This window comes from Colletotrichum higginsianum, chromosome 3 (genome assembly GCF_001672515.1).
Source record: "Colletotrichum higginsianum IMI 349063 chromosome 3, whole genome shotgun sequence".
NCBI classification, from domain to species: domain Eukaryota; kingdom Fungi; phylum Ascomycota; class Sordariomycetes; order Glomerellales; family Glomerellaceae; genus Colletotrichum; species Colletotrichum higginsianum.
Genome location: NC_030956.1, coordinates 5,191,285 through 5,216,084, shown reverse-complemented (window position 1 = coordinate 5,216,084; position 24,800 = coordinate 5,191,285). Strand labels below are relative to the sequence as shown.

The 24,800-nt window shown below is 56.5% G+C and overlaps 12 protein-coding genes across 12 annotated transcripts; 4 read left to right on the top strand and 8 right to left on the bottom strand.

Annotated features, from left to right (window-relative positions):
- Positions 1-58: 58 nt before the first annotated feature.
- On the bottom strand, positions 59-931 carry CH63R_05104 (uncharacterized protein; the record flags this gene model as incomplete). The annotated part of the gene is made up of 1 exon (XM_018300079.1): positions 59-931. The coding sequence occupies one exon, from the start codon at positions 929-931 to the stop codon at positions 59-61; it is 873 nt and encodes a 290-aa protein (XP_018161325.1).
- A 1,671-nt stretch (positions 932-2,602) lies between these two features.
- Positions 2,603-3,864, bottom strand: CH63R_05103 (uncharacterized protein; the record flags this gene model as incomplete). The annotated part of the gene is made up of 3 exons (XM_018300078.1): positions 2,603-3,088; positions 3,222-3,689; positions 3,772-3,864. 3 exons carry the CDS (start codon positions 3,862-3,864, stop codon positions 2,603-2,605), a joined length of 1,047 nt encoding a protein of 348 aa, XP_018161324.1.
- Positions 3,865-4,613: 749 nt separating this feature from the next.
- CH63R_05102 (EC40 protein) lies at positions 4,614-5,145 on the bottom strand (the record flags this gene model as incomplete). Its single annotated transcript, XM_018300077.1, is given in 3 exon segments — positions 4,614-4,659; positions 4,851-5,023; positions 5,029-5,145. Coding segments are annotated over 3 exon segments (336 nt in total).
- Positions 5,146-6,819: 1,674 nt separating this feature from the next.
- CH63R_05101 (UDP-glucuronosyl/UDP-glucosyltransferase) lies at positions 6,820-8,262 on the bottom strand (the record flags this gene model as incomplete). The annotated part of the gene is made up of 1 exon (XM_018300076.1): positions 6,820-8,262. The coding sequence occupies one exon, from the start codon at positions 8,260-8,262 to the stop codon at positions 6,820-6,822; it is 1,443 nt and encodes a 480-aa protein (XP_018161322.1).
- Positions 8,263-9,805: 1,543 nt separating this feature from the next.
- CH63R_05100 (Integral membrane protein) lies at positions 9,806-10,391 on the top strand (the record flags this gene model as incomplete). The annotated part of the gene is made up of 2 exons (XM_018300075.1): positions 9,806-9,995; positions 10,303-10,391. The coding sequence occupies 2 exons, from the start codon at positions 9,806-9,808 to the stop codon at positions 10,389-10,391; spliced, it is 279 nt and encodes a 92-aa protein (XP_018161321.1).
- Positions 10,392-10,425: 34 nt separating this feature from the next.
- Positions 10,426-11,438, top strand: CH63R_05099 (Integral membrane protein; the record flags this gene model as incomplete). Its single annotated transcript, XM_018300074.1, has 2 exons — positions 10,426-10,913; positions 11,036-11,438. 2 exons carry the CDS (start codon positions 10,426-10,428, stop codon positions 11,436-11,438), a joined length of 891 nt encoding a protein of 296 aa, XP_018161320.1.
- Positions 11,439-12,174: 736 nt separating this feature from the next.
- Positions 12,175-12,464, top strand: CH63R_05098 (uncharacterized protein; the record flags this gene model as incomplete). Its single annotated transcript, XM_018300073.1, has 2 exons — positions 12,175-12,221; positions 12,296-12,464. The coding sequence occupies 2 exons, from the start codon at positions 12,175-12,177 to the stop codon at positions 12,462-12,464; spliced, it is 216 nt and encodes a 71-aa protein (XP_018161319.1).
- Positions 12,465-12,831: 367 nt separating this feature from the next.
- On the bottom strand, positions 12,832-15,402 carry CH63R_05097 (Zinc metalloproteinase; the record flags this gene model as incomplete). The annotated part of the gene is made up of 4 exons (XM_018300072.1): positions 12,832-12,879; positions 12,959-13,125; positions 13,231-15,199; positions 15,271-15,402. 4 exons carry the CDS (start codon positions 15,400-15,402, stop codon positions 12,832-12,834), a joined length of 2,316 nt encoding a protein of 771 aa, XP_018161318.1.
- A 1,271-nt stretch (positions 15,403-16,673) lies between these two features.
- On the bottom strand, positions 16,674-20,233 carry CH63R_05096 (Tat pathway signal sequence; the record flags this gene model as incomplete). The annotated part of the gene is made up of 4 exons (XM_018300071.1): positions 16,674-17,128; positions 17,197-17,770; positions 17,827-18,223; positions 18,279-20,233. 4 exons carry the CDS (start codon positions 20,231-20,233, stop codon positions 16,674-16,676), a joined length of 3,381 nt encoding a protein of 1,126 aa, XP_018161317.1.
- A 1,121-nt stretch (positions 20,234-21,354) lies between these two features.
- Positions 21,355-21,683, bottom strand: CH63R_05095 (EC38 protein; the record flags this gene model as incomplete). Its single annotated transcript, XM_018300070.1, has 2 exons — positions 21,355-21,413; positions 21,524-21,683. The coding sequence occupies 2 exons, from the start codon at positions 21,681-21,683 to the stop codon at positions 21,355-21,357; spliced, it is 219 nt and encodes a 72-aa protein (XP_018161316.1).
- An 804-nt stretch (positions 21,684-22,487) lies between these two features.
- CH63R_05094 (Integral membrane protein) lies at positions 22,488-22,853 on the top strand (the record flags this gene model as incomplete). The annotated part of the gene is made up of 1 exon (XM_018300069.1): positions 22,488-22,853. The coding sequence occupies one exon, from the start codon at positions 22,488-22,490 to the stop codon at positions 22,851-22,853; it is 366 nt and encodes a 121-aa protein (XP_018161315.1).
- Positions 22,854-23,133: 280 nt separating this feature from the next.
- CH63R_05093 (uncharacterized protein) lies at positions 23,134-24,213 on the bottom strand (the record flags this gene model as incomplete). Its single annotated transcript, XM_018300068.1, has 1 exon — positions 23,134-24,213. One exon carries the CDS (start codon positions 24,211-24,213, stop codon positions 23,134-23,136), a length of 1,080 nt encoding a protein of 359 aa, XP_018161314.1.
- Positions 24,214-24,800: the final 587 nt, after the last annotated feature.

Here is a 24,800-nt window from a genome sequence, read left to right as displayed (position 1 = left end):
CCTCGGTCTAATATTATGCAATTCCCTCTCTTTCTTTTCTTCGAGACCGCCCGGATGCTCACTCGGTAAACCTGTGCCCCCACAGCAAGCCCACCTCGGGACACCATTCCGTGATCTCGTCCCAGTGCTCCCCTTGGAACGGCTTTGGTCGATGGTATCCCAAAGGCGTCTTGTAATACGTCGTCTCTACCGCAAACTTCAACGCCTGCTCCGTGTTGGGCAGATGGGCGCCGCGCTCCTGAGCCCTTGCGTAGAACCATTGGTCCTCGTAATCGCGAGGCCCGAGACTGACCGAGGGATCGTTCACGATGTCAAGCATCAGCCTCGGGTTGCGCAGAGAGAGGCCGCCGTTGTATCCGATCCCGTACACCGTGATTGGCGCGCCGACCAGGTCCCACTCCAGAAAGTCTTCCATCGTCATCGGGGCCTTGGAGCACAGTATGCTGTCCACTTGGAAGATCAGCATGCGGTGCGAGCTGACAAACTGCTCCCAGAACCACGGCTCTGTGAGGAAGACGGAGACGGAGTGGTGGTCGGAGATGTTGGTCGTGGCCGGGAGGTAGGTGATCCGTATCTGATTTGCGTCCATGAGACGCCTGAAGGCCGGCGACTCGGGCACTACCCAGGTGCTCTCGAGCGTGACAAGCACGATGGGCCAGTTCGGTCCCAGGACCGATGCGAAGTGAAGGACTATGGGCACGAGGTTCGGCACGGCGGACGTGTTGGTCTCCATCAAGACGGCGACGTTCCCAGACGGCCGATCCTCTTGGAGCCCCTTCTCGAAGGTGTGCAACGCGTTCGAGGTATAGAACCCATCTCCGCTCGACAACCTCGACTGCGCGGACGATCTAGGTATCAGATGATGGTATGTCTCGGTATCGAGATGTGGTATGGCTTCGACGGCGTTGGCATCGTGCTTTTTTGAACGCATGTTAGGGACCAACAGACCATGATAAAAACCGGGGGGGGGGGTTTTCAGTAGCACGAACAATCGAGTGAAGAGTCTCCCGCCCTGCCAAAAGTGTGATTATAATGAGGATGATGGTTGTGATGGTGATGGATAGCAGAGGATACAACGCCTTTTGGCGCGAAGGAACTCCCATAAGGGTGCTTGGGACGAACTTCGTGACAGCGCCCATGTTGTCGTTTCGAACGTATGGATGGCTGTGGCACTGATCGCGTAGCCGGGGGGGGGGGGGGGGGGGGTGTCACCGTGTGAGTGGCGTCCTGTCTCGGCGCAAGTGGCCAGCATATATCGGGCACAGATGCCTATATACACGCACTCGTCCAAACTCAATCATACACAATGGGCTTGTGTGGAAACCTTCTGTCCCTTCCCTTGCCTTCCCTTCCTTTCCCTCAAGGATGGGAATGAAATGAGGCGGCTGCTCGCCTCAGTATGCGAAAGACGCACTTACAGCCTTGCAACCAAAATCTGTGATGTACAGAAAGCCCGTTGTGCTTGTATGGTCTTGGCATCTTCACTCCGAGGCACACTTCGCAGCGTTTGTGGGCCGCGAAAGACACAGATGCCTTGCTTGGCCCGGGTTTCGGAGCGAGTCGCAGACGGCCGCAAGATGGGCGATCAGCATGGAACGATCCATGTACAATCACCAGATCCATGGATTTTAAGAATATGCAGTATTGTCGGTCAAGGCGATAACGAACATGAGTGAAGCAAGATCTGCCCAGCTTCTGCATGGTATGGACACTGGCGTACAACTTGAATCCAGGATGACTTGGCGAGGAAAGACAACCGCCCTCCTCCAAGGTGTGGCCATTTTTCAGCTGTGAACTTTGAGTCGGAGCCGACATTCGTGCCTTACTCAATGTACACGTGCTGTCGTGTTTGATCGGCAGCATGAGGTTTCCGGTTTCCCTGGATTCTTGCACATCATGACAACGCTTTTCTCCTCCTCACAGAAGCTCAGCAGTGTCTCCCTTCTCGCATTTTCCAACGCCGCCGCCTTCTTCCAAGAGACACACCGATTCAAGTACTACACGACGATCATGTTTTTCGATTCACAACATTGCTAATGGCCTTGAACATTGGTCCGATCCCGCTCGGCGATTAAGTTGCAGAAGACAGGAAACTCAATGGGGGGGGGGGGGGGGGCCTTAGTGCCAATAGACTCCAAGTCCTCCGCTGGTCAAACAACGCAAAACGGCGTTCTCACAAAAAAGCATGGATGATCCTTTCTGAAGCTTGTCCTTCAACTGCCGTCGGAGCCAACGCTCATGGCTGAAAAGTTAAACCGATGTCATCAACTCAAATGCCCCAACGCCGAATAGTGGTCTCGACGCCGACGGTGGTCTGCTGATACCCGTGCTACGCCCGCCCCCCCCGCATTTTCGGGTTCGGTTTTGCCCACGATTTGCCTTCGATTTGCGGGTTGGGGAGCCCCAAGCTTCAGTGTGTCTGAAGAGCATGGCCAAGGTGCTACGATGAAGACACGCCCTGGACTGGCTGATGTGTGGTAACCCGCACGTCTTTCGAAGCACAGATGTTCGAGTTTTTGATGATCACCGCGGCGGTTCGACTCGAGTTGCGGGGCTTTTGGGGGCAAAAAAGAAAAAAAGAAAAAGGCTAATAGGTTATTTCCTACTTGTGCTTCTGCGCCTTGCACCTATTTTCGCTGGAATACCCGTCCTCCGCCATCCATGTACCCAAGTTGTCGACCAAAACCGGGGTGATGCCTCGATTCGGGTTGATGAATACGGTCTCGTACGGATGGACGTTGGATCCGAAATACCGATCGGGATTCAGCACGTCCCCGACCCCCTGTGTCTTGTCGCAGTAGGCCTTGTGGTCGACGCCCCTGTGGAATCCGGACATCATCACATCAACGCCGTATCCGCCGTTCAGTATGATGGAAGTCATGCCTATCTCGGCGTGGACGGCCTCCTTCCAGCTATCGTAACATCCGCTGAGTCCAACCGGGTCGTCGGCCCCGCCGTATATATCCGGGGTGGACGCCGCTAGGGCGGCTTTGGGATCCAGGAGCAGACCCATGCCAACTTTGTCCGTGGCTAGAATCATCGACGGGAGATAGAACCGAGGCGAACAATTTGCTGTGATGCCCACAAGCTTAAAGGTCATTTTTGTTAGCTTCGGATAGGCAGACAAACAGAGACATAACTCGAGAACCGGAGAGGGGCATTCGTCACCGGGTACTTCGAGGTGCCAGACGAGCTCAGAACCAACAGCCATCTCAGCTTACCTTGACTTTGTCGGTGACTTTGGACAGAAACAAATCAGACCAGCAGCTGTCGGTCCAGTAGGGCAAAAACGGGCCCCGCAGACTTGCGTTCATCAAGATGAACTTGGCGTACCCTCTCCATAGGTCATTCTCCCGGAGAACTTGCCCCGAGGCCCCCAAGTCGAAGCAGGTGCTGTTCCGCTTTACAATCTTGATGTTCCTCCGGGACGGGACGAGGGTGGGCGCGTCGGTATCGCCGTTGAAGACGAAGACGAAATCGGCGGCGCCGTGGAGGCCGTGCTTGACGAAAAACAGCAGGTTCTGGCGCGACGCCTCGGACTCGGCGTACGTGAACAGGATCAAGGCCCGGTCGACCTTTTTCGGGGGCGCCGCCGGACGGTTCGGCCAGCTAAAGATCCGTTTCGGCTCGGAGGAATCTGATGATGGCGGCGGCGACAGCGTGCTGGAGACTGGGCTGAGACGAGGCATCTACACATGCGACAAGGCGTTAGCCCCTCACAGACTTGTCATAGACTTGGAGCTTCTGGTCGGGCAGCCAGCCTTCACTCACCCCGTCCTGCAACCGCGGGTATGCCCAGTATCCCATGCCAAGCACTAACAGGGCCACAAGGGCAATCAGGCCATATGGTCGTGTCGGAGGCATCGCGGTGGGTTTCCAACCGCAAGTGCAAAACGGTTTGCCTCTCCAGCAAAGGTTAGTCGGGTTGCCAAGACAGGAGGGCAAAGTGCGGCACTGATGCTTCTCGCGGCTCTTAAGCTCTTCTCCTCATTGAAGTATTGCCTAGAGACTCTTAGACCATATAGGTGTTTATCCGGTCCCTGTACTGTTTGAAGAATCTCTGGTAGGCCTTAACCAACCCAGGAATCTGAGAGTCGAAGAGAGTACTCCCCCCCCGCCCCTGTTTCATTACGGGCACTCATCCAAGAGCGTGCGTGGTGTCACATGCGCATGACCGTCGGGGCTCGTGCCAAAAATAAGTTTCCCAGCATGACAGAACATGCTGGACTCTTTGCTCTGGCGCGGGAAAATGAAGACGGAAAGCCTCTGTCTTTTCTGACGTGGGAACTGTTGTGAAATGGCTTGCTCGCTCGTCTTGCATGGTTCAGTAGGGCTTACAAGTTAGAACACGGTCATTTGCCAGGCGAATTCCTCTTTGAAAGGACACCCGTCAGAAGCCGAGCCGGCGAACAGGTGCCCAATAAACCAATATTGTGCCTACCGTGGATGGATCGGATGGATACGTCCAGCTTTTCAGAACCGTCTCAAGATTTGCAGGTGATGATCCTTGAAGTGGTCAGAGAATTCCGAGTTGATGTCCTTTTAACGAAAGAGACATGCTGCAATACAGAGATACAAAGTTCCCCAAGATTCCAATTGCTTTTCACGCCCATCTAACCTCGGCTATAGACAATGCGAGCCGCCATCTCACAGGCAGTGCTGTGTAGCATAATTAATACCAGTTAGCATCCAAACCTCCAGCAGTTGACAGCTTTAAGACTCCTTCGGGATAAAATAGCATTCACTTACGCATCCCTGGTTTGGAGTGTTTTGTTAGCAAATTGTATACCGCACGACAAGTTTTACAACCGCCCATCAAATTGTAGGTTGGTTTGGGACTTTGAACTTACGCAAACAGTGGGAGAAGTAGAGATACAGCGGCAGCCCTCTGCGCAGGTGTTGCAAACCTTTTATCGCCACCAAAAATCAGTAAAATAGAGCCATGCGACGTGAAGAGATTCACGGGGGCTTGGAGTTTCCAGAGTTGAAGTCCGGTGCTGTTGTTGGTCAGAGGCTTGCGGGGCTTACCGGGGCATTGATTGTGCATGATCTCTGTCTTTTCTCCAAGCCCTCTCCCTCCATGGAGGGGCCGGGAGCTGCAAACGCCAAAGTTGCGAGAGCGGCAAAGACGATGGAGAATTTCATTGTTGCGTCGGTTAAGAAATGGAAAGCAATTGAGATCTTGAGGCAGCTGAAGATGGTAGTCGGGTGGAACGAGATGTTGCAATACTTGGCTTGTAATACAACTTCTCTTGGCTTCTCAGAGTGCTGAGGTCAAGTACTTATACTTGATGGGACACGTACGGTAATCTGGACCTGCTACATTTGAGTTGTTGCCTTTGAGGTTTCTTGGAATACAACACAGTCCAAATACCAAGCCTCTTTGGTCTGCCTTGGCACTATATTATGGTGCAAAAGACCGACCGTCGGATGTGGGTATCTCGGTTTCTCTTTGTGCGCCACAACGAATGGCATCATGAGAAGCCAGAGGGATCCTTCGGTAGACCCTGGAGCGCCGGTGACGAACAGGCACCCGAGCTGGAGCAGTAACTTTACAAGGCGGAGATTCACACAACATGGGTTCCTACAAATCAGCGCTCTCATCAATCATACTCCCGCAGGCTCCAAACCCTGATGCCATGGCACAACCCATGTGTGTCTTGTAGAGAATGCAAGATTCTGTTCTGCGCTGTATTTCTGTTCTTATCTTGTCCCAGGACCTTTTAGGCGCAAGTGCTGCCCTCTGCAGTCAACCGCAGCTCTCCACTTTCGTTACAGTTGTTAGCCTAACCAACTCTACGATGTAGAAGCTGCTATTTACAAACCCTGCCTTGGGTATGGTTTCTCGGCCTGCTACGGGCATGCCAGTCAGTAGCATGTCAAGGCGCCAATCATCGCTTCAACAGCCTTAAATAAGGTTGTCAGATTCCCTACCAATTTTAAGGAGGTGCATTACAGGATTTATTAGGCATAATTGCCACTCTGCAAACTCTGGTTCTACTTTTATGACACATTTCCTGTCATCTTGTGTTTGTACTCAGCCAGGAAGTCGGCACATTGCTTCACAGCCATGCATGTTTGCAGGGACCAGATCTGCTCACTATCGGCACCGCTCTGTCCCACCAGAGGAGCTTCTTCAAGGGGTGGGTTAACTGAGATCATAGCGACACAACTGACACAGCATTGCAATATACCACTCATATGTTGAGGCAGCGTTGGCAACATTCAGAGAAGCGATGAAAAGAACAAACAATGATGCTGTATAGGCAGGACGAGTAGCGAGAACTGCCCGAGCAGGAGAGAAGGTCAGCCAGGCTACGAGGTACAAGCAGCAAAGGGGCGAAGACGCGCAGATCAACGGCATACAAGGGTTTCGCTAGGGGCAGCTTGCTTCCGGCTGCAAGGCACCGACTCATGGGGGAAGTCACAACTGTACGAGAAAGGTAAGCAACAAGGTCAAGCAAGTGTCAAGAGCAGCCCCTGTACTGGGGTCATGAAGCGAACTTTCTGGCGCCCGGAGAACATCGGATTCTGAAGTCTTGTCACTACCGTCTTGATGACTGGTGTGAGTGGAAAGTCGTGAGAATCCTGACGCTTACCATAAGGATTTGGAAATGTAAACAGGTTTTGCTTTCCTCACACCTCTTTTGTAAGTCGTCGTATCTTTAAGAAGAAGCAAACAACGATGTACTTATCTACTGTCAGGTCGTCATGTGTCTATCTCTATTCTTCGTGGCTTTGCCGAACATAGTCGATCGACAGTAATCCACAGCTCTTTATCAATCATTCGTATCTACCTAGTTAATGACGGTTGGCTCTTCAACTGCACATCGACATGATCTCCTCCTCGATCCTCTGTAGAGGATTCATCCGTCCCGCCTCTCTCCTCAGCTCTTCCGCACGTCTTTTGTACCTCTCATCACCGAGCACCTCTTCGACCGCGCGGCGGACGACGCTCACGGGCGGCGGAGACTCTGCCAGGTAGACGCCCAGGCCGCACCACTCGATCCTCCGCCCGATGTCCGGCTTGTCGAACACGTCGCCGGCCTGCACCACCGGGACGCCGTTCGAGACGGCGTGCTGGAAGCCCCCGTAGCCGCTGTTGGACACGAACACGTCGGCGTGCGCGAGGATCGCGTCGTAGGGGAAGTAGTCGACCACCCGCGCGTTGGCGGGCAGCGCGCCGTCGTCAAAGCCGCTCGTGTCCATGACGGCGCCGGCCACGCACAGGCAGGCGACGACGAGCACGTCCCCTCGGCCCGCCAGCGCCTTCATCGTCGGGATGATGAGCTCGCGGTGGTCCAGGACCTCCGTGCCCTGCGCTACGAACACAACCTTCTTCCGGCACTGGGCCGGTGGGCGGAGGGCCGTGCTGTTGGCGAGGATGTCGTCGAACCAGCTGGGGTATGCGAGGTTGGGCGGCAACGGCTTGATCGGCAGCGTGCCGACGAACTTGATCTTCTGCGGCCAGTCCGACGAGGGAAATTCGAGGCCCGGGAGGCACATCTGGAGTACCGCATCGTGGCAGACGGTCGACGCATCCCAGAATGGGTGTTGTTTGGCGGCGGTGATAGAATGAGGCGAGAGGTCCTCGTACAGCGATTCAACCTCTTTGGCACAACCCATCATGCTCAGAACCCACCTCGCCCGCTCCTCGGCGGCACTATTCCAAGACGTCCGAAGAGATGTCGTGTTTCTCTCCCTTCCTCCGTCGCTGCCGTCAAAGGGCAATCCCGATCCCCAGGGCGGCCTTTCAGGGCTGGTCCAGAAGGTCGGCACGACCCCGATTCCGATGGTCCTGATCTTCTCTCCCTCGCGGTATCCCTCCGGTAGATCAGCCTCCAGCTTCAGGGCCAAAGTCCCCGAGAAGCACGTGTCGGAGAGGACGACGACCGGGCACCCCGGCTGTCGCCTGCGAACGGCCGCGAGAGCGAACCTCAAGGACTCCAGGCCGCTCGGCAACAGCGAGACGAAGCCGCCGTCGAGCGACGCGGAAAGGCGCGACGGCGCGTCCGGGGCGCCTGCGATGCCTGGCCAGCGGGCCGGATCATCGAGCGTGCCCCAAAGCCCGATGATCGGGCTGAAATGCGCGCCGGCTGCTTGAATCGTCGCCCGCCACTTCTTGGTCCCCAGGATCGTGACGTCGAAGCCGTGGTCCTTGAGATGCTTGCCGATCTGGAGGGCCGGCCGCATGTGGCCCTCTCGTGGGGGCACGGCATAGAGTACGTGGGGTTTCGCCTTGGCGTTGGGTTTGACCGTCATTGCTGCAGGATGTCCGGAAACTCGGTTCGACACCTGCTTTTGACCAGAATAAGAGAAAGTGTTTGGAAAGTTCTGGGTGTGCGTGCTCCCACCAAGCGGAAGACAAGACGGACGCTCTTCAGACGGATCAGTCAACACACTCCAAGCAGTGGCAAGCTTGATAAACAATACCCAGGGGACACGTTTAGTTGTTTAAATTAGGTACATCTTGATAAGAGAATGCAAGGGTAAACCACCAAGCTGTTGCGATTCCTAGAAGTGACGTTGGGCGAGTCAGGCACGGTGTATCGATACGGCCATTCTGATACGACGGGATTTGTGTCAGGAAGAAGCTGGCCATTCTATTCATTCATGGGTCATGAGGATGACCGAGAACAGCCAAAAGACCTCCTCCCTCTCCTTCGTTTAATGGATAGATCCGAGGGCTGGGAAACACCGATTCGTGATGTTTTCTTTCCCCTCGTCGTTGCCGGGCACGTGTCTGTCTGCTCTGCATCGCGCGTAACAATCCCGCTTGCAAGCTGAACCGGACACAGCATCACCGGGATATCCCTGGCCGTGCTCATATACTTTGAAGCGTAAGCTTTGTGGGGAAATTCGTTTTGGTCCCAAGTCGTCGATGCTTGACTCGTGAAACGACATGAACCGGGCAGATAAGAAGAATCGAGACCGCTCCTGTCCTTTATTGGTTGCAAACACCAGTGAACTCTCTCCGCAGGCTGCAGAGATGCCCGAGTGCGTTAATCGGCACTTTCGGATGAGGTGCAGATGCTTGAGGTCGTAGTATTATATTGCAACATTGCAGTCGCGGTTCCGCTTTTCCGTCCGCATAGTTGCTGGCAACATACGCTTCGTACTCGTCTCGTCCGACTGGAAGAGGGCAGCTATCCTGATGAAGCGGTGTCTTTTTTGAGTCGTGCCAGGTTCTTTCGTGAGTCGGGCAATCGTAGGCGCGTAATGCGTACTGTTTCATTGATCACTAATATAACTCCGTTCTGATCGACTCGAAACTGTCGGTTTTCAAACGCCAGGTCTTGGAGCGTCCATTGAACGATGAATCAGGCGATTCCAGCTAACGACACGAATGACTCGTCTTGTTTGGAGCCGGGGGGAACAGCAGCTCACCTGAATATGCTTCGTCCATGCAACGGGCCAGCCCTGCCGAGTGCGGGCGTTATTTGGCATCGGGAGTCCAAAGCTTCGGGGGACTGGCACGCTCCTCTCTCTCTCTTTCTGTGTGGATTTCTTGCCGGTTCGGGCCGGCGAGCTGCTGCACTCGTCAAACTGGTTGGAGTATAAGATATATGTACCAGAGCCGGCCTCCCACCCCCTCCCCACGCCCCAACTCTCGATGGTGAGCTTGCTTTCCATCCCGTAACCAGACAGAGAGGTGTCGCTAAGCCCGCCGGCACCGAGAGAAGAGAGGACCGAGAGCGAAACTTGGCTTGCGTCCGGCCAAGTTATTTAATCGGCGAAACGGTCCCCTCACCTTCAAGACTAGCGGTTGAACGAGCTATTATGCCTGACCCCCGCCCGATGCGAGATGTCCAACGTAGAGGGGCCGGCGGCCCCGCCGCCAGAAGGCGTGGTGCCCGACTTTCAGAACCCGAAGGACGTCCTGCACACGATCAACCTGGTGTCGCAGATCCTCTCCATCGTGATGGTCAGCCTGTTCATGATGTTGCGTCTTTACGCCAAGATGTTCATCGCGCCGCCGTTCCACACTGAGGACTGTAAGCGCCTTCCCCCCCCCCCCCCATCGTCTTCGTCCTTGGTTTCAACGACTTGTCGCTTTCTATTCATGAGTGATTTTGGGCCAGACTGCTGACACTCTTGGGATCTTTGCAGGGGTGGCCGTGGTCGCTTGGGTAAGAGATGGGAGAGAGGCACCATCGTCCCGAGGTGAATTTCAATCATGCTGATTCAATAGTTAGATCCTGTCATTTGGGTACAGCGCCACCGCGCTCGTCAGTGAGTAGTTTCACTTCGTAGTCCGTTGGCAGATCCCTTCCAGTCTAATCAAGCGTTGCCAATTCAAAGTGTATCGTTACGGCGGTGGATTTCACGTTTACGAGCTGTCAAAAGCAGACTTCATGGGCTTCAACAAGGTAATCGAAAAGACGGACTGAACCCCCCCCCGGTTGCTTTGGAGCTTGCGTTAACATGTTTTTTTTCTGGGGGTTGTATGCCGACACGCTTGTGTACGGGCCGAACTCGTACTTCACGAAGCTCGCCCTTCTCTTGGTCGTCTTACGCGTCTTTCGGTTCCACAACAAGACGAAGATAGGGATATACGCCTTATCCGTCTTCATGACCGGGTACTACCTGCCCGTCTTCATCCTCAAGGCACTCATCTGCCGGCCCGTCGCGGGGTTCTGGGACACGTCTGTCGAGGCCGTCTGCTTCGACCAGCGCGCCATCTTCGTGGCGGACACAGTCATCAGTGCCATCACGGATATGGCCGTTCTCTGTCTACCGATCCCTGTTGCCGTGACCCTACGGATGCCGTGGACCAGACGGCTGAAGGTCATCGCCATGCTTAGCGCCGGAGGCGTCGCGACGGCGGCGAGCATTGTACGGATGGTCATCGTCATCCAGCTACAAAAGTCAAACGACCAATCGGTGGACTTTATCCGCTTCAACCTCCTTGGGTGTGTGAGCCTCTAAAGCTCCTGTTCCCCGAACAAAATGAAAAGCCGTCACTCCCTCCCCCCGCCCCCCGGACGCTGGTCGATTTTTCTCATTAAAGGACTTTACTGACCACACCCGCTAGAACCGCCGAGGTGAGCATAGGGATGATCTGCGCGTGCTTCCCCGCCGTCAACATCCTCTTCACGCACGGCTTCGACTGCTCGCAAGAATCGAGCCGCAACACCGGCGGAAGCAGCACCAAGAGGATCATCGAGCTCAAGTTTCTCAAAGGAAGTCGGCTGCGGACCCAGCAGATGACGGAGGCGCAGGTCGAGCCCCAGCCCGAGACCCAGCAGCCTCCCATCCCGGAGAGGGTGGGTGTGGGCTACATATTCCCCATCGAGCGTCTGAGCCGCCTCCAGTCGTCTTCGCAGCCGGGAGTCAGGGCGGCCACGCCGCCTGACGAGTGGTGTTCGCAAGTGGTTTCCTCCCCCTTCTCGGAGCCCGATTCCCCGGACTGGGCTCGGAAGGGGTCTGTTTGTTAGCCAGATTAGACAATAATTACCGACGGACTTTCAATATGAGGAAGACGACGTTTCCAACTGAATAGCCGACTCGTGTGAACATCGTACGATGTAACAAGGGTAGGGTTCTGTTGCCCAAACACCATGATGAGAAATGCTAGTTAGTCGAGACTCTGTCAGACACATGGGGTAGGCAATGCTCGCAGTTGACGACTTGTGAGGTTATTGGGCGTGAGTTTTTTACTCGCGCTCAAACCACGCTTGCCTCCCCCCCAAAGGGTAAGACTTCTGGAGTCCCCAACTCTCGCCATATCAGGCTTTCTCGAATAGCCGCTCGTGGATTTGCCGGGAACCTAGTCCGTGGGGTGATGCGGGCATCATTGGTTCGTTTGGTGCGAACGTTCAGACGTGGCAGGGATGTCATCTTCTTAAAAAAGACAGTCGGACGACGACGGCGCGGTGGACTCATGCTGGCCGAAGCATGAGAGAGTTTTTGCGTTGAAACTGCGACAAATAGAGGGAGAGGGGGAAGACACGGGAGGGGAGGGGGGGAGGGCGGCGAGTCGGTCAATATCGGACTGCGGAACCTGCTCCTCGGATCGCGCGTAATGCTTGCCTCACACATGTACTAGTACCAAACGTCGTGTAGGGAGTGAAGAATGGTTCGTAAGGGTTTCTGTCTCGTCTCGTGCTTTTCATCTGCAACATATCGCCAACGAAGACAACAAGCAGCGTTCGTCGTTCTTGTCGTCTCCTGATGCCCGTCCGCTTGACTCGGTGTCATCTGGCCCATCAGCTTGCAAAGTGAGTGAGGACGCCGGGCGAGGCGCTCATCTGAGAAAGCCATCGAGTCCTCGTTTACCGTTTCCCATACGCAGAAAATGGCAAGGTCATCTCGATTCTGGTGAAACACGGCGTCAAAGCTCGCGAAGCTGCCGCCGCCATGTGGCCGAGATGCCGCTCATGCAGCATCCACAACAAGGGATCCCATGCTCCTTTACTCCGAGTACTTACCTCCAGTTCTGGAATTACCAGGTTCAAGGCTAACTACCACCTATGCCCTTGTCGAGACACCTTGATTGGCTAAAGGGAAGCCTTTTTTGAGTCTTGTCCAATGAGTAATCACAATACAGGTATGTACTGCTGCCGTGGCCACATGATACCTGACATGGACGTGAAACCCTGTTTGAATGTAACCACAGGGATAGCAAATGTCGACATGGCTATTCTGCTGGGAGTTGCACCCGACACGAACCATAATGGAGTCAGTCATGGGTCGTAACCTTCATCGTAGTCTGTTGGTTTCTCTACTGTTAGGCCGTGTCAGTCATAACGACAGGATATGACTGAAGCTAAATGCCTTTCGACCACAACACCCATGCTCCTCATGTAATCTAACAAAGACTTTGAGCCTCTAATACTCTTCATCGTCTGACCCCTCATGCTCCTTGATTTCCTCGGGCTAGAAGCGGCGTCAGTAAAACCAAATGCTCTCAGGGGGCGCATGTAGGAAAAGGAAAGGGAGGGGGGCTTTATCGTACCCTGCGTCCGCCATCCGTATTCTGAAGCTCCGCCATGCCATACACGACGTCCGGGAGCACAAAGTCCCTGGGGGCCGTGATGATGCCGAACTCGACCAGCCCGTCAAAATGGCGGCCCCACCAGCTGCGGCCGAAGAAGCCGACGATGCGCTCGTCAGCTTGCGGTTCTGCCGTGGGATTTATGTTTTCGTCAGTTTTGCCACTATCAGGGGAACAAAAAACCGGTTGCGGGAAAGGAAAACAGGGGGGAGGGGGACATCAACATCACTCACCGAGAGACAACGTCTCGGGCTCGTCACCGCCTCCCGACAAGGCACCGCCGGAGGTGCCGTCGCTCAGGTGAACCCTCATGCCCCGCAGGATGTGGTCCTCCCTCGACACCTCGACCTTGACGACCTCGACGCCCAGCGGGATCGCGACCTCCTCCGACGCGTGGCCCCCGAAGCGGAGCGCGCCGCCCCAGCGTGACACCCGCGGGCCGCAGTGGACGCGGGCGTCGTCGTAGAAGTGGACGTACGCGCCATCGAGGACGCAGCCCGTCCGGACGTCGACGCTCGCCGCCTGCACGATGGCGCCGCTGTCGCCGTCATCATCATCGACGTCTTTCCGCCGCGTGAGAAGCGTCGCCCAGGTCCAGAACGCGTCGTTGTCTTCGGACCCGCCTGACAGGTCGGCGTCCTCGAGGTTCTTGCTCGTCACGGAGCGCTTCTGCAACAGCACGTCGGAGCCCGGGATGCGGACGTGCGACGTGGACACGAAGAGGCGCCACGCGTTGCGGACCGTCTTGGTCTTGCCGTTCATGCCGAGGACGGAGATGGCGAGGTCGTCGCCGCCCCGGGGGAACCGGCTCTCGAGGGCCTCGAGGCCGTAGAAGACCCTCCCAAAGGGTTCCCGTACGGAAGGGAGGGGCTCGGGCTGCCCGTTGAACTCGACGCGAGCCAGCCCTGCGGCGCAGAAAATCTCGAGACCGGCGTCGTCGGTTCCGATGTTGACCGGGGAGACGGCCGGCGCGGCCGAACGAGTGGCGCCCGGCAGCCTGGCGTCGCCGGGCAGCCAGAAGTGGTCCAGCGACCGGAACGACAGCGCATCCCGCAGATCCCAGCGCGCGTCGTTCTCCGTGTCGTCGTCGACGACGGAGAGGCCCTCCCGGTTGTCGCTCCGCGAGTACGCCGTCCGGGCGAGGAAGCTGCGCGGCCAGTGCCTCGCGTAGCCGCGCGCCATGATGCCCGTCGTGTGCGGCGCCCCGAACGCGTGGCCGACCTCGTGCAGGAACGCGCCCTGGCCGATGGCGCAGGCCTCCCAGAAGGACCCGCACTCGCCGTTGTCGTCGCCGACGGCGGGGCCCGGCGGGCGGGCGTCGAGCAGGCAGTCGGCGACCTCCTCCAGGAACCGGGGCCACGAGTAGGCCAGGTGGCTGCCCATGATGCCAAGGGAGACGCCGGTCGGGTCGCGGCAGCCCAGGGCGGCGTGGCCGAGGATGAGCTTCTTGGCGGCGGAGAAGTGCGAGTCGAGGATCATGCCGGCGACGACGGGATGCGACGAGGGGTCGAACGGCGCCCCGTGGGCGGCGAGGGCCTCGCGGAAGTAGTCAAAGAGCCCGTCCCGCGACCGCGCCGACTCGTTCTGCTGCGCGACCTCGGCGTCGCGGATCTCGGCAGTGGTCCTGCTGGAGCGGACGACGTGGACCCTGGCCGTGGCGCGCATGGCGCCCGTCTCGAAGAGCGCGGCCTCGTGCAGGCCGTCGAGAAACGCGCGGCTCGTCGTGTCGGCAGTCCACTCCTCCTCGAGGCGGAACGAGCGGCGGCCGAGGCCCTTCATGCTCATGTCCTCGGCCGTGAGGGCCTGCCACATGTAGGCCGTCATGCGGAGCTTGGCGATGGCGGCGTCGAGGGAGGAGTGCGCCGAGGAGACGAGGCCGTGCTTGGCGGGCGGGCAGTCGATGACGAGAGGGGAGTCCTTTGCGACCATGATGGCGAGGTGGAGGGGCGGCGACTGGAGGAGAGGGACGTAGTTCAGGTTGAGCTCGAGGACGATCTTGTCGGCGCCGACGCTGCGGGTGATGGCCAGGGTGTTGCGTCCAGGGGAGAGCATGGCGATGATCTTGATCTGCTTGCCTGCGATGGGCCACGACTGGGTTGGAAAGATGGTGTCGGTGCTGATGCCATCGTGGGTTTCGACGGTTGCGAAGGTGTCGGCATTGTCGCCGTCGACGCTGTAAGTCCCCTTCACAATGACACAGCGCTGGGAAGGTGAATGGATTAGTGAGGAGCTGCGGGCCGTGAGTGGCCTTGGGGATTCTTAAATGTATGTACCTGGCGGACAGTCTCGCCGTCTTCGAAATTGTCAATCTTGAGGGACATTCTGGCACTTGTATGCTCGACAGGAGCCATCGGAGCAGCCGGGTGTTGTTCTGGGGCTCGCGTCTTGTCGTAGCGAATGTACATGTTCCAATGGACGCGAGCGGAGATGCGTGGACAAGATTGATGAAGGGGATGGGTTGTCCAGGGTTTAGAATCTCAAACAAACGTTGCGATGACAAGAAGAGTACGAGCGAGCATCTTTCTTGGGGATTTCATCTCATATATATTTGAATTGGGTTGGTACTCCTCACTCACTCACTCACTCACTCACTCACTCACACTCACTCTCACTCTCACTTTCTCCCTGTGTCTGTCTCCTCCGGACCGGGGAGGTTTAGGCAGTCTTGGTCTCAATTGGTCCGCCAAGCCGCCCGAGCGGGGCCTGCCTAAACCTCCCCCGGGTCCCCACCCGACGCCCCACCTTTCCCGGCATGCGCACCGCCAGGGGACTAGAACGGAACTAGAACTAGGACGGAACTAGAGCCGGCTCCAGGCAGTCACGCCGTTCGAGACCTCATAAATGAACCCTAGGCTGCATTAAGAGGTCACAGGGGAAGGGAGGGAAGGCGGCTCTTGTTTGAGACTCGGAAGTGGGACAAGAAGCGAGCGGACAAGAACTCGTACCGGGCTGGCATGTCACGCCGTCTCGTGAATCATCAGCATCCCCTCCCCTTGGAGACCTGATCGGCCTTGCACCTGGGACCCCATCGATGACTGAAGTAGTTGGCAAGTGAACTGAGATTTGCATGATACCAAAAAAAGTATTGCTCATCTCACTTTTCCCAATGCGTTCAGCTGACGTCCGGCATCAAGGTCATGTTATGCATTCTCTCTTCACAAGTTTTGTCCGCCGTCATCAGGACCAGGGAAGCTTTATAAGGCAACCCGCCGTCGGAGTATTTGCGTGCTTCCAAATACTAGCAGCCTTGAAGAAGAAGAGAAGCCAACAGCGTTGGGGAGGCTTGAGACGTCGACAATCATCATAGGAATGTATGCTAACAGCCTGGCTTGGTTCCTCGGGGAGAAAACTCAAATGCAGACGTCGGGTTTATGTAATTCTTGCTGTGACACTTGGGTAAAAAATGCAGGAAGCACGAACAGATCAGCAATGTCAAAAGGAGGTACTCATTCGTCAGATTTCTGCCAAGAAAAACGCCCATATCAAGCAGTCGGGTATCTTGTGCATCCCATGCTCAACTGAAATAGAATTTTCCTTCAGAAGCCAAACGCAAAGACGGGATTTTCGAACGCCCAGAGTACACTCAAAGACCAAATCGACCCATGCTTTTCCTTCCCATCGAAACTTTTTAGAAAGAAAAGAAAGAAAAAAAGAAAACTGTTGCCTGACGACAGAACTAGTGAACCGGCTCTCTCTTGATTGCCATGAGTCCACCATCGCCCAACGGAGCGGCCGCCAAATCATTTACACCGGCTCCAGCTTCGCCAGCAAAAGGATCACTGTCCTCTTCAGAGGCAACCGCAGCCTCAGAGCCGTACGTCGAGTCGGGCCGGGTGAACCACTTGTCGGTCTTCTCCAGCAGGAGATACATCTCGGCCCGGAGCAAACGCTCGGCGCGAGGAACACCGCAAGGTTTGACAATGCTATCGATGCCCGCAATGACGGCCAAGTAGTCCCGAGCAAGCAGGTTGTAGATGTCCTGCACCTGCGCAGCCATCACGTCTTCGATCCGGCTGGACAAGGTCTGGAGTTGTTCCTTGACGCTGTCAGTGGAGTGACGGAACATGCTGTGGCGAGAGTTCTCCACGTGGTCGACCATGTGGCTCTTCATGCGCACATAGGAGCCAGTGCCTGCGTGTTCCGATGTTAGTGGTTGCCGAGCAAAGCAAGAAGCAGATGAGTTAGAGGCCAGAACCTACCGCACTCCGCAACGCAAACGGCATAGGCCGGTTGCATCTCCTCCTGGATGACCGGGTGGAATCCGCGGTTGGCATCGCGCTGCAACTCTTGCGCAATCGCGTGGAGCATCGGCGGGATCTCCTTCAGACGAATCGTGTGGGTTCGCAGCTGGTTGCTCAGCATGTTAATGCCCGTGTAGTTGCTGCCTCGCTCCTGCGACGGGGCAATGGCGTTGCGGTGGAAATTCTCCAGCAGCAGGCGAGCCTTCATGGCGAAAGACTCGAGAGCTTGTGGGAGGCGACGCTGGAACGCCCGCTCCCATCCACCAGCGAGTCCCCGGGAGATGGGCTCGAGAAGATCCGCGTTCATATCGTGGCGACCAGAGGCGTTGGTGAACACGCCACCCCGGCGACAGGTTGCCTTGTAGGTGGCCCAGTACATGCCGCCTTCGCTGCGATGCGCTCCCCAGCCCGATGCTGTGGGGACCGCGGCGTTGGATGCAGTCGGTATTATCTCATCGAAAAAGTCGTAGATGCTCTCCGACAGCGCATCCTTGATGGCGGTGACACACTCATCGACCGCCTCGGAGAAGGCCTGGTTGAGAGTTGGGGTTAATGCCCGGCCGAGCGGGGGTGGTTCGGCAGACGTACCTTTTCAAGCGTAGACAGCCGGGCTCTTAGAATCGTCTCCTCCTTCCTCTGTTCTCGGCCGCTGAGTATAGACTGAGATCCATCGTTGGCGGCCCACATCTTCATGGAGTTCAGAAGCTGGCACATTTCGTTGAGGAAACGACGGCAGGTGGCAGCACGGCCGCTCTCGGTGAGCTTCTTCGCGTGCTGCTGAAGTTGGGGAATCTCCGTCTCTTCAACGTTGCGGAAGCCGTCGTTGTTGAAATCGTCTTTCTGAAGCCTGCCTCGCATGTTTTGATACGCACGACTGCTGACACAGAACACTGGCAGGTTTCGGGCGACCTCATCATAGTCGCGCATATCCTCGTCGGGGTTGAATTGGTTTTCATCTTCCTCGATGGCGGCTTCTTGATCCAGCCTGTGGCAGTCAGCAAACACGCTTTGGCTCGAGGTCTGGCGGCCGCGGAACTCACTCCTTGATGCCGAGAGCAAAGTCTCGCTGGATTGCACCCTTTGAGTATCTGTTTCGGCCCTGAATGCAGACAGACTTGACCATGCCAAGCAGCCGCTCCTCCTCAGATTGAACCTTCTTCATCTCCTGCCGAATGTCGGAAATCTTGGCGTCCACTTCCTTGCGGCTCTGGCGAACCTCCTTTTTCAGCATCTTGAGCTCTGCCTGTTTCTCCTGGATCTTATCCTCGGTCAAAGGCTGTCGATTCTCCAAGTCGGGGTTGTTTTCCTTATCACTGTCCGAATTGGCATCTGAATCGTCCGAACTATCGTCAGAATCAGATGACCTGTGGTGGTTCTTCCGGCTCTTGAATGTAGAGGCTCCGCGCTTGCGCTTCTTGCTCTTCTCTGACGAATCCGAAGGAGCATAGACGACCTCGCCTTCCGCATGCTGGACTGCGAGGTCGTCCCACTTGTCCCAGTCGCTGTCGATTTGCTCCAAAGAGTCGACAAGGTCCGACTTCTCATCCTTTGCGTTGCTGAGCGCCTCTTTCAGATCTCGAATCTTGCACCGCAAGCTCTCAATCTTGGCCCAGGACTCGGATATGTCGGATTCGATGTCAAGACTCTCAGCAGCCTCGGTCACAGAGATATCGTCAGTCTTGGAACAGATGAAAGTGACGGCGGAGTAGATGCCGTCGTACTTGAGCTGGCGCCTGAACGAGTCGCCAAGAAGGGACTTGGCGGTCTTGTCATCGACTGCCCGGTTGATGGGAGCGACAATCCAAAGACCGGAGCATGTCTTCATGTAGTTCTGGGCAACCGCGGCTCGCGCAGCATTGGAATCCTGCACACCCGGCAGATCGACGATGACGGCGCCAGTCGACAGAGCGGTTGCTTTGGTGAAGATGCGGACCACCTTGATGAGGGGCCAGAACTCCATGGAGACATCCTTTTTGGTATGCGGGTTCTTCTCCTTGCTGTCGACGTAGCGCTGCATGCTGGCATACAGGTCTTGGGCCGTGGTCGCCTTGAGCTTCTTGACAGTTCCGAGAACGCGGGCAACAGCGGCCTCGTTGGCCAAACGCTCAGGGGTGCTCTTGGCAATCATCTCCTTCGTCTTGGACGGGTAGACGGACCGAATCTTGGCGTATGCGATGCCTGCTTCGCTGTCTTCGTTGGTGCACTCGCGCGAGATGTTGCCATTGTCGTCGATGAGATCGGTGAAGAGAGTCTTGAGCTCCTTCTGCCAGTCCTCGAGGGAGATGAAGTGGATCTCGGAGCGGTATAGCTCCTCGGGATCTTGGGAGTGGTTGTAGGAAATCTCAGTGGGAGAAGCGGTACAGGCACGCAGACAGTTGGTCGGAAGAAGCCTCTCCTCGTCGAGCAAGGCATTGATGACGGAGCTTTTGCCGGCGCCCGTGTTCCCGACGACGCCCACAATGGTGCGGGATGGTTGAGAGCGGGCCTGAAGGTCGTTGATAGCCTGCAGCCAGGCCGAGGCCTGGGTCTCGGGAATGGAGGCTGTGAAGCTAAGGGGGGCCTTGAGGTCTTCGAGGAGCTCCATGCCGGCTCCAACAACCTTCTCAAGGTCGTCAGGCGATGCCGTTGCAGTCCACTGCTCGAGCAGATGGGACTCCTCCTCTCGAGGGTCCTGCTCGAGATTGCCGGCAGGGTCGGGCGCGTGGTCCGGGACCGAGCCAGCATCATCGTGAGGCGGAGGTTGGGGGCCCATGGCGGCTTGATGCTCTTGGTAGTTCATTTCCTGCTTGATATGGGCACAATCTGGCTCGGACTTGATTGTACGGAATGGCGTATGGGGTGCCATTGTGGCAGCAGACGACGGAGCTCTGTCGTATGGAGAAGCAGCAGTAGCTCGGACAGACTGCTGCAACAGAGTATCGGGTGTCATAGGCAGGCTATTCAAGCTGCGCTCGGCCTTTTCGGCCTTGATGCCCGCCATCTTATTCGGGGGCATCTTGGTGTTGGAAGACGGGATGAGGCTAGCCCCTAAGACGAGTGGGGCGGCATGTGAGAAACGGTGCGGGTAGGGAAACGTTAACCTGTGAAACTGAACCGCGGGGTTATCGGTATTTTGGATCAGTCGGCGTTGAAGCCGGACGTTGGTCGCGACGAGCCGTTGCTGGTACGGCAAGATGATTCAGGCGGTGGCCCGAGTCTCGGCCCAAAGACTAAAGTATAGCTGATGGCAGTGGGTTGCTGGGATTCAATGGGGGGGGGGGGGGTAAGTTGCTTGGGTTCATGATCCAGCCCGATAGCAAAGGACGTCGAAGAACGGAACCGATAATAGATAGATTGCGGTGTCGGTAGCGATTCCGCGTAAGATGAACGGACGCGACGGGACGAGACGTGAAGCAATTAGTTTTCGCGTTGGGGGCACGGGGCATCGAAGGAAGGCGCTGGCCGGCATCCCTAGAAGCGTGCGCACCCTTGCAGGCCCCCTGACAAGGGACTTGGAAGGAGCGCCACCCTTCCTTCCTTCCCCGGTAGTCATCGGCAGTGGCGCATCACGTGGTCGCTTAACTGATCGATCCACTGCCCCCACGCGGTTCAATTCTTCTGATTGGTCACTTGATCTCAGGAAGGAAGCAGCGACTTTTCCGAGACAACCTAGACACAAGGTACCTTAGGTGGGTAGGTAGGTAAGGTAGGTAGGAACTTTCCCCTTTAGCGACCAATGCGGCACTGTATACTGCAATCTACTGACATTGTACATCCTGTACAATTTGTCTAAACGGTAGTACTCTACGAAGGGTATTATTTCAGTGCTATTGGGGGGTTTCTTTTCAGGCTCGTCGTTGCCACTGAGATTTATTGCCAACATCAAACCGACGAGGTGATAGAATGAACAGGATATTCATAGGAGTAGTTATTTTGTGGTAACAGCAGCTCTGCTGGTCTCCGAAGACAAACAACGGAGATATGCACAAGTAACCCAGCCAATACTATCCCGACTCTTGAGAGAACATAAGCTCAATATAAGAAACAGATACAACGATAACACTTTCAACCTTTTCGCCCTCTGGATGCCACGGACCATCAATGTCGTATAAAGTGGGTAGATGCAAAGAAAAGCATTCAAAAATTGCGCCCAAGGGTATCCGCATGAACGTCACGCTCCTCCTGCCAAACCGGACCTATTCCCGGTGTCTAGATGACTCGGTCAGCCAAAGAATCCAATCAATGAGTCAAGGGCCAATACGCGGAGTGTCTCTCTCACCTCGTACCGTGTGCGTCTAGCACGCACAGACGTTGAGTGTCTCGCAGCAGCATCCGTCGCCGCAGCTCACGGGCCGGTTGTCAGGGCATTTATCGCCGTTCCAACGAGAGCAGCTGTCTGCGGAGACGCTGCTGGCGGCCATCAGCGTGGCGGCGGCGATGTAGAGGGTCTTGAGACTGATTTGCATTTTGGCGGCGGCGGTTAAGTTACGTTGACTGTCTTGGAGTGAAAGCTGTACTGGTGAGAGAGAGGGAGAGACAGAGAGAAAGAGAGAGAGGCGTTGATGAGATTGGCAAGCAATAGAGTCTATTTGTTGGAGGTAGATTCTGCTCATTATATACATGTGCGGGCGATTACGTAGCCTACGTTGTTCCCAAGATAACCACGAACCACAGGAACGCCTGAGTCCTGACCAAGGTGAAGTCTTGGCAATCAATTTGAAGGGAGAGGAATTACTCGTAGCCAGAGCCTGTTTGAGCAGCAATCACGGGGAGATAAGTCTCAAGCGAAAACGAGCATCGAGCGGAGATAATGAGGCGGGATTAATTTAGATGTTACGACGGCGATTTAAAGTTTCCGGCAAGTATGACACAGAAGCCAGCCCGCAAGCTTCGGTGAGCTTCGGTGAGCTTCAGTGAAAGCGGGTGAGCTTCGGTGTGCGACATTGTCTGACTCGCGACGCCCCCCCAATTCCCAAAAGGGACGCCCGTATCCATTCGACCTACACTTTTCCTTCACAATCCCTTCGTTTTTCCGTTCCGCCTCCATTTCACCGTCGTGCGATCCTCAGCCCCTCCTCCAATCTAGCCGGGGGCTTCTGGTAAAACTCAAAACCTAGTTGAGGCCAGATTGTACATGTATGAGACATTGGAAAGGATCACTGACCACAATTACGGCGCTCTCCCTAAATTCACTCCTCCAATCACCTCCCTAATCCACCGACACGCCCTCTTTTTTCCCCTCCAAGCCACCACAAAACACATCGACAGCAATGGGCTCCATCGGCGCCACCGCAACGGGCCTCATGGCCGGCCTGCACGGCTACATCCTCGTGCTCGAGATGTTCCTCTGGACCTCGCCGCGCGGCCGCAAGGCCTTCAAGCTGACGGCCGACTTCGCCGAGAAGACCAAGACGATGGCCGCGAACCAGGGCCTGTACAACGGCTTCCTCGCCGCCGGCCTCGTCTGGGGCCTCGCCCACCCGGTCCCCGAGTTCGCCCGACAGATCCGCCTCTTCTTCCTCGGCTGCATCGTCGCCGCCGGCGCCTACGGCGGCGCCACGGCGAACCCGCGCATCTTCTTCATCCAGGCCGCCCCGGCCCTGGCGTCCATCGCCGCCGTGCTGTCGGGCTACTGAGCTCGGTGATGCCGCCATCGGGGCGGGCTGCCGGTGTAAGGGTTGGCGCCACGAGGAGGAATCTGACTGAACTGGGGCGACAACGACGTTCGTCGGGAACGAGACTGGAACGCCATGCTTATTCCCTTGTGACCGATCGATGGGCGGGAATGAAGGAATCATGACTCGGACGTCTTCCTCTCACTACGTATCATTACTCAATTGTCAGGACACAGCCACAACAATGAGTGAATCTATTCTTCATGAATCTCCGCGACTCAGTTGCCTGTCCCCCCTCCCATCAGAGCTCCTGCTTGTCTCCCCGCTCCAGTCTCTCCTCTGCCCTCAGCGCCTCCTGGAATTTTGCCTGTCTATCCGCCCTCTCCTGTTGCGCCTTCGACTCTTCCCGGAATGCCTCCATCTCCTTCAGGTGGTCCCTTTCGGCATACTCCCGCACCGGCTCGTCCGGGTTGACCCAGTCGTACGGCACACGCTCCGTGATGAGATCGCGATAGATGGGCTTGAGCGCCGGGTTGCCGGCCAGCCTGCCTCCTAACACCTTCCGTCCAGCCTGCACGATGCCCTTATGGAAAAGCATTTCCCAGGCGCCGCCCGGGACCGTCTCGTCCGGGTGGTCCATTTGCACCGGCGACCAGGCCATCGGCTTGGGCGGGTGGTCCTTGAGATAGGAGACGGCGCGGTCTCTGCGCTTTCGGTAGGCTGTGTACTTGGCATCTGCCGCCGCCCTCTGCTCCGTCGTCAAATGGAAATCCGAGGACTCGCCATCTCGACCAGAGCCGGAGGCGTGTCTGGCCAGGAGCGGTGGCAGGTGGGTGGTGTCGAACCGGGCATCCCACCGGTCCGGCCTGTCTTTGCGGGAAGCGAGCGCGGACCAGTGCCCGTGGAGTCTCTCGGCGCGCCCGTGTAAGTCGTATGGCTCTTCGGGAATGGGGCTGTGGTAACCGCCGCGGTTGGCGATGGCCATAACGGTCTGGTCGACGCGGGTTTCCTGGATCACCAGCCAGGTGAGGTCCGTCCTGGTCTCGAGGCTGCGCAGCATCGCCGAGTACGAATCGTAGTCGTCGTCGGGCAAGGACGTCGGCAGCATGCCGTCCCGGAGCGCGTCTCCGATGAAGAGCACCTCCCGGATCGTCTGATGGACGGCCGGGTCCGGAGGGAGGTCCCGCCAGGGGTTCGTGGCCGCGTAGTCTCCCGGGGCCCCGCTCGTCGACGCGTCCAACACAAAGATGCGGATGACAACGAGGAAAGCGGCAAAGAGGCCGAACAGCCTGACTTGCTGGCTCTTCAAAAAGGCGATGAAGATGCGTTTCGGGGCGCCATGGTCGGAGTAGTCGGACGGAAGCAGAGCGGCTTGCGACATCGCGGCAGATGGGTAGTGAGACACTCTTACTACTGAGGACTATAGTTTAAAGATGATGGAATGTCGTTAAGCTGAGAGAGGCCGTGCAAATGGAGCAGCTGACGATAAAACAAAACTTAAATCCAAGGGGTAATGTAGGTATGGTAGTCTGAGCGTTGAGACGACCGGCCCAGCACTACCGAGTCTCCTCGGATCCGGTCCGGCCGAAATAGCGAGACGGGAATCGCGACACAGCAGTGGAATTTTTCACGCAAGAGAGGAGTTTAGATGGCACAGGAGCGGCATCACGTGGAAGGGGAAGGATAACGCTGCTCAGGTGAGGCTCTCGCGACGAGCAAGTACAACGTTTGCACGTTCGCAATATGTCTTCGGGCGGCCGCTGGGGTGACCACTGGCCGCCGATTGGATGGCAAAGCTAGCGGTTGGATGGCGGAATCTTGTCAAAGTCGGTCGAGTAGACAATGCCTAGATACAGAGAAAGGTCGTAAACGTCACTTTACGAGACCTAGGCGGTCGTCTCAACGCATAACAGCACCACGAACGTGACGCGCACGTCGTCGGGAAAGGTGAGGCGATTAATGGAATGA